Here is a 12,289-nt window from a genome sequence, read left to right as displayed (position 1 = left end):
TCCACTCTATATAGTCTCTCGACTGGCACAAGCCAAATCACAAACAACTTTTCATTAATCTTTTTTGACCTTTTCACCAAGAAGTTATATTAGGAGTCAAGATTTAGTGACTGGCACTGTTACTGAGAGATTAGGAAGGTCATGGGATTTAATCACACCCAAGTCCTCCCACTGTGATCTCCCCACCTGCCGTAGCAGCTCCGCACAAAAACTCTATCTACACAGGTGGAAAGGATCTGGGTACTACAATTTCTTGACTTAAAATCACACACCTCTTCCTTTTCAAGTTCAATAATTTAATTTACTCATTAAATTCAGATGCACTAAACGCAACTGGATCCAGGCAAGGTAAAACAGAACCCATTTCAGATCTTCAAATTCCCTGTTGTACTTTTTCTTTCTCTTGAGACAGGTTCTTTACCTACAGGCCCTTTATCATCATGGAAAATTAATCACATTACTGCTCAGAGAACAATAGCAAAGTGGCATCCCCTCCTCCCTTGACTGTCATCATGTCAGCAACGTTGCAAAATCACGTGGTGACTTTATTTGACTTGATTCCTTTAAGGCACCCTTCTCTGTTATAATAGCATGCTAGTTACTATCACAGAACTACATTGTAATTATAATATTTTATGGCTGTATGGTGCTTTTCATAGCATAAAAATACTACTTTGAATTATATCTTGTTCAAAGCCTTACAAATAAGAAATAATTAACCCTTTCTTAAGAACCCTGTGGGAAGTAAGTTTTAACAAATAATAAAGCCACCATTTCTATTTTATTCATTCTTCTCCTCTACCAGTAAGAAGGGAAATTATAATTCAACATTCCATATTAACCCCTGGACTTAGTTTGAAGAGACAGGCTACTAAAGATGAGATTAGAAATCTTCCATTTAAAACTTATATGATAATATTCTGAGTGGAGTTTTTTTTTAGTTAGTCAAAAGAACTGCATACCTCTGAAAGCAAGCTTGATTTACTGCTTTCTGAAACAAACTTTTCCTTTAAACATGTGGTTTAATAAAATACACTGTAGCGATGCTTGTCAAACCTGAGCATCAGCATTCCCTGGAGGGCACTGTAACAGACTGCTGGGCTGCAGCTGAGAGCTTCCGAGTTAGGGCCTGAGAACTTGCATTTCTAATGTGGTCCCAGGTGATGCAGATGCTGCTTCTGTGGGAACCACACCTTGAGCCCCATAGCACTATAAAAACACAACTCCTGAACCGCAGGTAGTAATTTTGATATCTCTAACTGGGCATCTTATCCATTAAAGATTACTTTTTGCTATTGTATAATTAATTTCAAAGAAGAAGAAACATTTTTCCTCCCTTTGAAATAGTGCAAAGCCCTAACTTAGTTGATCCACGTTTACTGTGTAATTGTTCCCACTTATTTTCTTCCTTTTTTGTTACTAAGTAGACCCTAAATAGCTCCAGAAAGGCGACATACTCAACAAGGTGAACAGCAAGTTCTCTTCTCTCTCACTAGATCAGGTCAGTCGAAACATTATAATGAGCAATGCGGACGCATTTATCTTTTGTCCTACAATTCCTTTGTCCTTAAAGATCTATTTAATGCCTCCTTCTAGAGCCAGTCTTGTTTACAGCTATTGAAATTACCTTGTGTGCGCACAGGATCTGACATAGCACTTGGGTCGCTGAGACCTTGGGGGTTGATTGCTCTGACCATGAATAAATAAATTGTATTGGGCCGCAGTCCTCTCACTGTATAGAGGGTGGTCTTTACATGGTTTGCCACTGTTTGCCAGCTATTGCTCACCGATTGGCTGAAACATGAACAGAAATTTCATTTAAAGAGCAGTCATAAGGGTCTTGGAAATGGAGTTGGGTATCAATGACAAAGGTTAATGGCTGAAAATTAAACACACACACACACAACGCTTGAAGTGTTCAGCCCAATAAATGAAACATTTGGATGGTTTCAGTTTATTCAACAACAAAGCCGAGCCCACCTAACGGAAGTGCCATGCACAACAAAATTAAACTCAGCCCAGGAGATGTGATAGCCCTTTGCTAAAGCACAGCAGCCCACTAAATGAATACCTGTAAAAGGAACAGAGGCCAAGATCACAACATCAAGTTTATACAATAAATATGGTCCTCGTAAATGTATATATATACCTTGAAAAGAATTAACCTGTAGAAAGAATAAATGGACTACAGAGTAAGTTATGCCAATACATTTTCCTGTTACAAGCTGTGTTTTCTTTTGCATCAATTCCACATGCAATATTATAATAGAGCCTTCTAAAACTACATATCTGTAAAAGAAGAAAGGAAGCATGTAATGAATATTTTCCCTCGGTCACAGTTTTAATAAAATTGTACATTACACAGCATTGTGATTTCTCATCTCAGAACGGTGAAATATCTCTGACTCTATGTGTGGACCCCCTTAACAGCCATTTACAGATAGGTTGCCAGTTTGTAACATTTTGTCTAAGGTCAAATGCTGCTTTTGTTTAGAATGAGGAGACAATGTGATTTTTTTTAGGGCTGCCTGCTTATTTTTCAGAAGTCCTTACGCATCAAAGCATGAAAATTATAGGAAAAAATACTACTTTGAAATTTGAAAACTATGCATTGGTCATTAACTTTATTAAATCAGGGAAGCCTAAAATAAAAGTGATGATTTGTCCTAATGCTTAAAAAGAACAGTTATCACTATATTTATAATGGCAAACAGAAACATTGAAACTGACAATAAAGCTACATTTTCCTATTTGTATATCTATTTCATCAAATTCTCATAAGACAATTTTATAATGGTATTTGCCAATTTATAGTCTATATCCTTAAATTGATGGCAATACTTTCAAATAACAATTGGACCTGTCTTTTCTGTTCAGCAGTCACAAGTACATGTAATCAATCCCTTACTTGCAGTTTTTAATTTTCTCTTAGGCATAGCCAATATATGTATTCAAATATATAGCATAAAAATATTGGAATTATTTTAAATTCCGCTCTAATTATTAGCAAGCAAATTTCCAAGGTTCCATGCCTCAATAAATGTTGCATAACTTAAAAAGTGCCTGTGCCTAATTTAAATTGCTTTCTGCTTAGTGTAAAGCCAAAATTTTCATCTTAAATCCCAATGGTCAGGGTAAAGGAAAGAGCCAAGCGATTATGTCATAAATACATCCCTACAGACTTAGGCATGGGTAATACATATTTAACCTTATAATTAAGTCATGAATGAAAAATACAGCTAAAGTCGAACCTTGAATAAAGTCAGATATAAAAGATATATTCTTAAAATGCACTGATTAAAAGTGTCTTTAAAATAAAACAGTACAATAGCTCACTTGAGATTTTAGGATAAAGGAGCTAAAGCAAAAACCCAATGGAGAAAAAAGGAACTGTCCCATACCTGAAAGCCTCAATGATATATGCACTTGCTGGGAGGGTTCCAGGGGTACCTGGTTGCCAGGACAAGGTGACACTGTTCTTAGTAACATCTGTGACCTGTGGTTTGGATGGTGGTCCAGGCAGGTCATTTAAATCATAATTTTTACTGATTGTTGCTCCAGACTCTATAGAGGACAAACAGAAAAAGCTTCATTTCTGATTGCAAAAGCTGACAATAATGCTTATGAGAGGGAAAACAGTCTATTAAAGAATTTGTACTAGACAGTAAACAATTCATTTTCATGAGTCAAAAGTATCTAAGTGAATACTTGCTTTTCCTTACATACTAGTAAATATTTACTTTCACATATAATCACTGAAGTGTTTGTTCACTAGACAGAGAAATAAAATAACAAGGTTATCAAGGACAAATGTATTAAATTTCATATATGCAATGCTATAGACCAAAGTGGTATTGAAATTAAAAAGTGGCATAAAGCCTAGTTTTTACATTCAATGAATTAAAATCTTGATCTCTCCTTAACTTGTTATTTGATAATGAGCTAATCACTCAAATTGGCTCAACATTTCTTCTATAGTAATAATAATTCATAAAGAATTCACCTGTCACATCCAGCACAGCACTCCAGGAAGTCTCCCCACTTGAACTTGTGGCCACACAAGTGTAAGTGCCAGTGTCAGAAATCTAGTGTGCATAGGAGGGAGAGAATTAAATTGTTTTAATTAATTTGTAGAATAATTAATCAATCTTAACAAGGCAATATTTGATTTCTAAAATGTGATGTATCAGCCTTCCAAAGTATACATTAAAGTCAATTACATGTACACATAAAATATTAAAATAAACTCACATAATGCATAATAGTGATTCAGAGATTTTTATTATATTTTTATAACTAAATGCTATTTGTTTGGTAAAATTTAGGTTTTTTTTTCTTTCTTGCCTCCACAGCAATACTCTTTCTTATCTTTTAACTCCAGTTTATGTTGGGGCTTCACTGAGTCAGAGTTAGATGTGGTCAACCCAGGACAGAATTTTTTAGAATCCTGTAAACATTCAGAGATCAGTAATGCAGTTGTCCTGTCTGTCGTCAATAAACTATATTTCAAACAATAAAATGCACCCAGGAGTAAACAAGCACTGAGGTAACAGGGGGGCAACCATTCCTTTATTTTTAGAGACATGGAAAAAAGTGAAGAAAAAAGTTTTTTTAAAGGAAAACTAAATCTTTCCTTTTAATGGGTATATTCAGTTATATTAAAACTGTAGCAGTGTAACAGTGAATGGTATGAAATTGCATCATTAAAGACAAAAAAAAAAAACAATACCTATGGAATCATTGTAATTTAGAGCTGAAAGAGGTCATTGATCTAATCTAATATATAACTCTTATGAAAGCATACTTAAATTTGTCATTTGTTGATTACTTAAAATGTTTTCATTACTCACTGGAGAGCTGCAAAATACTTCGAGAAATAGTTGATAATCTAATCAAGGCTCTCCTTTTTTAGATGTCAAAGGCACAAAACTGACTCTGTGATTATACCTTGACAACAACCGCAAGATCAGTAAGATGTAAATCAAAAATCCTCCCTGTGGTTGAGCCCCACTGGCTTACACTGTAAACAACATTCATTCACGTTAGATGAGGGGTGAAGGAAAAGTGAGACTGGGAAGAGAAACTGATGACCAAACAGAATAAAACAAAGCAGAAGATGTAGAATTAAAATTCTGTGATGAACATGAATCTAATTGTTGATGAAATATGGGAGTTCATGGAATATAGTATCTGCCGGGTTCAAAATGTAAGTGTATTGATGACTCAACCTTCCACAATTGATTCTCGGGTAAATCATTAGTGCCTGGATGTTACTGCCGTTCCACCACTTTAATTGATTTTAAATGTCATTATGTATTTTACCTTAAGTTTCAAATTGCTCTGGCACGTCATTCTTTGCCATATTATCTCTGTACAATTGTCTTCTATTATACAGAGGGATGATGGGGGATAGCCATTGTAGAAAGAGCCATTTTTTAAATGTGGCTGTGCACGCATTATAGTCATTAGAAATCTCTGCATTTAAGAAGCATCACTCACAAACTAAATATAATGAGCCGAGGTTGGATTTTAATGGGATGTTCATTTGAATATGGTCTGTGAAAGAGTAAAGAATTTGCATTTTATTATGGCTGTTGAACTAAAATGTAGCACTTGTTATTATGTGCAGATGCTAAAAGAAGAATATGTAGGTAATGCTTCTTAACTGCATCTCTTTGTCATTGTGTGGAGATACAAGGCTGATATTGGCTGTGGTAGGTATGTTTTAATGAGTATTGGAATATTCTACTTCTCAAAAGAAACAGATTCAGTTACCAATTACCTGGACTATGAGAACACAGCGTTCATCACACTGTCTTTCCCTCTTTGCATTAAGTACTGGGAAAGAAAGTGAGACACAAAGGAGTAAGACCTAGAGAAACCCTATCTTGACTGTACCAACGAAGTACTGTAAAACATTTTATTTCCCATTAAAGTCAGTCATCTGACAGAAAAATAACAATGTTTCCATTTTGGAGTTTATGAAAAGCAGTATCAAATGCCTAAATATCATTGCTAAAGCTCACACTCTCATCATCGTCATCACCACATTCATTTTTATACCTTTAACTTTAAATTACATCTCTTCTGGTCATGAGCACTCCATATCTTTTCCATCCTTCTCCTTTTATCCTTAACCAAGGGTTTTGAAAAAGAGACTAACGTGCTGGCACACTCCATCACCTATTTTCTCCTTGTGTACTTGGCTGCAGACAAGCCCCCAGGAGCTTGCATCTCAGAAAGACAACTCAGAATCCTGACAGAGGGCTCAAAGTTTGTTTGACATCATCAAGCGCCCACCTTTAATTGCTTCTTTCAAACACTACTGGGGATCTTAACTATTCAAGCACACTCTTTAATTCAGCAGTACAGTGGAAATGCATTAACCTCCATGGCCCAAGTCTGCCTTTAGCTCACAGAGAGAAGTTAAATTGTTTACTCAAGAAGAGGTGGCGTTAATTTTTTAATAACTCCCATTTTGTTCAAAGAAGATTAGCAATTAATTTACAATCAATAAAAAGACAGCATAAAAATTCGTATTACTTTACTTTGTTTAGAGCAATAATTAATGCCTGTGTCAAAATTAAAATGAAAAAATGATATACTTTCACTATATTAACAGAGTAAAGATTTGAATGTGTGTATGTGTGTGTGTGTGCACGCGCACAGCAAAAGCAGTCAGTCTTCCTTTTTGTTATGTATCTGTAGTCTACACACCAGATGAACATGTAATTATTAAATAATTTACATTGTAAGAAAAGAACACTCCCCATTGTGATCATTTGAAAATATAGGTAGTAAAAATATTTTATCTTCCTCTTCTGGCTTCTGGGAAAATTCAGCACCTTTTTATTTGTTTGTTTTTAACATCTTGGTTCCCAATGTGTTCCTAGATTCCAGATTCTACTAATTGTTCTTCCACTGAATTATTTTCAATCAATTGTTCTCCATGCACTATTATATCAAGCATCCTAATTCTGGCTTTCATTCCCAATCTTGTGACTAATCTGACATACTCTTGGGCTTTAGCATGTACTTGCTACATTGAGAGGAGGTTTTCTATATTTGGTTGAATGAATTGAATATACTTGTGGAGAGCAAGTGGCCTCCATGAGAACATCCTTCTGGTACTCACACCTTATGTAATCCCTCACCTTGAGTATATGGGGGACTTGCTGACTTACTTCTGGCCAATAGAATATGGCAAGGGGGACAAGATGTCACATTTGTGATTATGTTATATAGGAGTCTAATGCCTATCTTGCCAGGAAACTCTCTTCCTTGTTGACTCTGAGGAAGCAAGCAATCACACTGGGAATATTCATATGGCAAGGAACTGAAGGCAGCCTTCAGCCATCAGCAAGCAAGCTGAGATCACCAGTCTGACAGCCGTAAGGAACCGAATTCTGCTAACAGTCATGTCCTTTGGAAGCAAATCTGTCCCCAGCCAATCTTCAGATGAGACTACAACTCTGATTGTAGCTTTGTGAGACCCTGAAACAAAAGGCCCTGCTAAGCCATGCCCAGGTTCCTAACCCCAACAGAAAATATGAGATAAAAATGTGTGTTGCTTTGAACCTCTAAGCGTTTTCTAAAACTGCTACACAGCAGTAGACAGGTAGTACAATATTCAGAAATAAACATTTAGTTTGAGTTGCTCCTGAAGCAAGTCTAACTTCTTAAGTTGGCAGGAATGGTCATTTTCTGTAATGTCATCTCCTGTTGTAAGACTAGCAATGTCTTGTTCTTGTTCACAGGTTTCAATCTAAACTTCACAGCAACTTAACCTGAAATATAAGATTCTCTACCAGCTAGTCAAACCTGCTTGCTATGTATTTATCAGCCTCATCTCTAGGTTATTTTCCATATAACTATTTAGCTGAGTCAATTTATCCACATTTCTTTGTGAACTTCCTTTGCTCATGAGAGTAAATCAGGAGCATTCATCACTTCCAAATTATTTTAAATATACTATCACTATTATTAACTTCATGCATTTAACCTTTTTAGTTTCATCAATTGCATACATATGGATTAGAGTGAAGGGGCAAAAAAGTTTCTAAATCTGCTATAAACTTATGATTAACATAAGGACAATGAACTTCCTTCTAATCTCAATTTGTCATTAGTAAAATAAGAAACAACATAGCTTATAATAAAAGGTACAGCAAATATGCAGGAATGTAAGATTTTAACATCACAACCCAGTTTTTCCCTCAGGCAGCACATACCTACATTGAGATGAAGATCCAAATACAAGTCCAACATAACTTACCCGTAAATTCTTAATCTGCAAGGTTCCTTGTTCTTGTATAGTTGCTCTTGGATCTCTACCCAGAAAAGTAAATCCCTCCTTTAACCAGCTAATTACAGGAAGTGGGTCCCCAGTAGCTTTACACTTCAGTAATGCTGTACCATCTACTGCTAGCGTTTGGTTAGCTGGGCCTTGTAGAATTATAGGTGGAGGTCTATCTGTCAAAACTAAAGGACAAGGATTATTTTCAGGATATTTTAACTTTTATGAAATTCAGTAGTCTTTATATCATCGGTAGTCTTATATCAAAAATAAGATTAAAGCCCCAAAGTCATACATATTATGCATAATTTTTTCTCTATATTCTATATCCATTGTATATCTATTATCTATCTATACTACACATACATCTACACATATTGTAGTGAGGCCATACTATTACTTATAACTTACTTTGAGTTGCCTATAGTTAAGATGATGATGAGATAAATTCTGACATCTTGGAAAGACTTAGTATTACTGAAAGGCTTAATCGTATTAAAATTAAAACGTGGAGAGCTTGTGGAAATCATTCATGAAATGGTCATTTTACCTCTCCTATGCATATTTAATAAAGCCTGTGGAATATCACATGAGTAGAATCAATTTTCACTTTTGCTTCTATTATAAATATGTGTGTAATATATAATTTTACCTTCACAGCAACAATTGCATGCTGCATTTATATAGACCATAATATCTTTGCTGATGTTAAAATCTTAGACTATATATATAAATATAAATATATATAAATATAAAATATATAGACTATATATAAATTGTGACATTGAACTCTAGATTATAGTAATATAATTTGGATGATATGATTTAATTCATCTATACAATTAAGCAAAAAATACAATCTAGTTAAGACTATATTTATGACATGACAAAAATGGGGTTTTCATGAAAAATCTGTGCTTATATATATACATATATCAATTCCTTTGTTCAACTGAGTAAATTTTCCATAATTTCATAAACTTAGTTCACTGTGTTGTTTTAATCAAATATTGATTTGTAGCAGTGTAATCAGTGCCTTTAGAAGTATTATATAATGATTTAGGAAGTGTATCAGAATGTATAGTATTATTTAAATGGGTAATGAAAGTATGGAATCAATTGGAGGCAAGTTTTCACCTACAATTCATTAGAAGACCACCTGATAATGAAACTGACATGTCCAGGTCCAAAGAAGTATTTCTTAAGAGAAATTTTATAAACTTTGCATAGATTTTGGTTAATTATCCAAATATGCTCTTTATTATATATATAAAATATTAAAATATATATGTGTATAGCTTCCACAAGAAGAAAAAATGGTGGAGTTATTGCTGAGCAACTGTGAAGAGGTGTCTTTTCTCAAGAAAGTCAACTTGCACTGCAGTGTACATAATAAAAATATTTTTTGCTTTTTAATGCTATAATTTCCTTAGTCTACCATAAATACTAGTTTATATGACTGTCTATTTCTCAATCTGTGTACATTTTTATTACTAGAATTCACAGTTTTGGGGAAAAAATTAAACTAAACAGCCCTTTTAGAGCCTACCATGAGAAAGCCAACCAAATTTGATTTTAAAAAGGATTATGATATATGTCTTCTGTGTGTCAAGATAGACTGGACTTCGAATCAATCTAAACATACTACATCAAAATATGTATTAAAATGTGGGTGTACATATGTAGAAAACCTTATAAAAACCTAAGGAAAAATATTCTTTGTGTATCCTTTACAAAAACTTAGAGTCATTTAATTCACCAATTTTCTTTATCAAGTTCTTCATTTTAGAAGTAAGTCAAATAACCTTCAGAGAATGTGAAAATGCAATATTGTACCAATTCTGACACATCTAGCAATAGGTATGCAAATAGGTATTCAACTTGAAAGTTTCATTAAATTAATTTTCTTCATGAGTCAAAAACAGAAGTCCAATTTCCAAAATATTATGGATAATTTTAAATTCAGTGAGAAAAATGGGCCTGCATTACCAGAGTAGAAACTATTTAATAAATTTTAAATAATGTTACTTCTCTGTTTTAAATTAAATATCTCTATGGAATTCAAGTGAATTCTTGTAACCTGCTTTTATTGTCATATCCCTGAAATCATTACATATAGACAATGGACATCTGGTTAGTTTTCTTTTTTTTTTTTTTCTTTTTTACTGTCCAAATGAGTAGCTCATCATCTTTTAAATGAATTTGATCAATAAAGTAATTGAAAATCTCCTGGCCTGAAAGAATTTTCAGTTTCAAGGATGTTATGGGTGAAAGATGACCACAAGTTTCCATGACACTAAGGTCAAAGGTTAAATGAACATTTAGGGTTTCCAGTGATCTGTGAACAATTCCATGGTTTTCTCTAACTATGCATTATAAATCCTCAATAAACCATTCATATAAGATCATGATGTGACATTTATTGTCAATATAAGATATAAATCCATTTCTTCTCTCCAGTCCTTTTAGATTCTATTGGATCTAATCAGAATTTTCATACAATTTTCTAACTTTCTGAGAGAAAAAGAAGAGTAGAAGAAAAGAAATGAAGAAAAGTGTTAGTGAATTAATACGAAGGCCTTTGAAGGGGATATTTTGAAATTCAAGTGTTAAAGCATCTTAGCTCTATCTTTAACCAGTAAAATTATCACTTAACAGCATCTTTCACCACCATTAACAATCTCATCTTATATGAGCCCTTGAGTTAAAAATATTCCCAAGAAAGGAGTCTAAGTGCAAAAATGTAACAACAGAAACATTGCTAAAGATGTTTTTTCTGAACATGACATAAGTTTTCATTCTGCACTGGAATTTTATTTGGCTCTAAATTGCCCTGGATCATATCAAAAAATGTTCAAAATGAAAATGATGTCTTACATATTATTAAACTGTTAACCAACCTGAAAAATTCAAAACTATGAATAGAAGCTGAAGTCATTGGCCAATGTGGCAAGTTAACATTTAGAGTTATTTATAATAATGTGTATGTGTGTTTGTGTGTCTGTGTGTGTAGGTCTTGAAGTCAGATTTCTTTATTGTCAAAATCAATAACTCTATAACCTCTATTCAGCGTTCTTGCAAAAGGATCTTGACTTTGTGATTGCTTTCTTAAGTAAAAATCAATGTAGAAATTAATATTCAAGCCAGTTGTAACAAAGTGTTCCGAGCCATCTCAGCCAACTGATTTAAATTTCTTTATCACTCTTTTAAATTTGACTCCAGAAACAAAGCTAGAATTACTAGTGGTTTGTGAGATTACATCATCAACAAACTTAAGTTCTCCAAACAAGTTTTCCTTTTTATTGTATCAGTCATAGTTTCGAATATCCACCTGTTTCATGAACCGTATCAGTCACACCCACTGGCTCTTCTAATCCATCAATGTTGCTTTCTACAAATATGGTTTGCCTTTTTCATAACAACTTCATTTAGAAACATTTTAAAAAGTCTGTCTCTTGTAAAATACTCTAAGCAGCCAGATTATAGCACAGTGCTTAAGCAAAATATTTGGAATGTTTCATAGTAGCACAGAATAAAACAGGCATTGGCCAGAATATCTTATTTTCCAAGTATATGTACCTAGACACTTTTTTTCTAGTAGAAGAAAACACAGGAACTGAAAAAAAGATTAATAATTATATTTTATTTCTTTTAAGAAACATGGAGGTACAAAGGATCAAAGATCTTGCCCATCTAAAGAAGAATTTCTCAGCACTATTCCCCTTGAACCTGCCTTCTTCCAGTCCCATAGCAGTAAAGCTCTGCAGCATCAGCAGGTGTGGCCATTAACGACTCAATGTCCCCGTAGCTAATGTTTGTCTGTTCTATTTATTCCCATTCCTGACATGGCGCTGAATCAGGCAATACTATGGACAGACATTAAAAAATATGGCCTTTCTATTAATTTTAAATGACCTTTTAATCTACATGTAAATTTGAATTGTATGAAAGCTCAGCAGAGAAAGAACAGAATCAGAGAGGTCACAGCCCAAA

At 33.9% G+C, this 12,289-nt stretch overlaps 1 protein-coding gene across 6 annotated transcripts in view; it reads right to left on the bottom strand.

Annotated features, from left to right (window-relative positions):
- The window catches only part of ROBO2 (roundabout guidance receptor 2), a 1,146,968-nt gene that overhangs the window by 77,545 nt on the left and 1,057,134 nt on the right, over positions 1–12,289 (bottom strand). For all 6 annotated transcript variants that reach the window (XM_045520906.2, XM_045520891.2, XM_045520872.2 and 3 more), the window contains exons 10-13: positions 8,276–8,481; positions 4,004–4,085; positions 3,402–3,564; positions 1,628–1,794 (exon numbers count right to left, since the gene is read on the bottom strand). In XM_045520906.2, the coding sequence (XP_045376862.1) occupies positions 1,628–1,794; positions 3,402–3,564; positions 4,004–4,085; positions 8,276–8,481 (618 nt within the window). The remainder of the gene's footprint in view (positions 1–1,627; positions 1,795–3,401; positions 3,565–4,003; positions 4,086–8,275; positions 8,482–12,289) is intronic.

Source organism: Camelus bactrianus, chromosome 1 (assembly GCF_048773025.1).
Source record: "Camelus bactrianus isolate YW-2024 breed Bactrian camel chromosome 1, ASM4877302v1, whole genome shotgun sequence".
Classification (NCBI taxonomy): domain Eukaryota; kingdom Metazoa; phylum Chordata; class Mammalia; order Artiodactyla; family Camelidae; genus Camelus; species Camelus bactrianus.
This window is presented reverse-complemented; position numbering and strand designations above follow the sequence as displayed.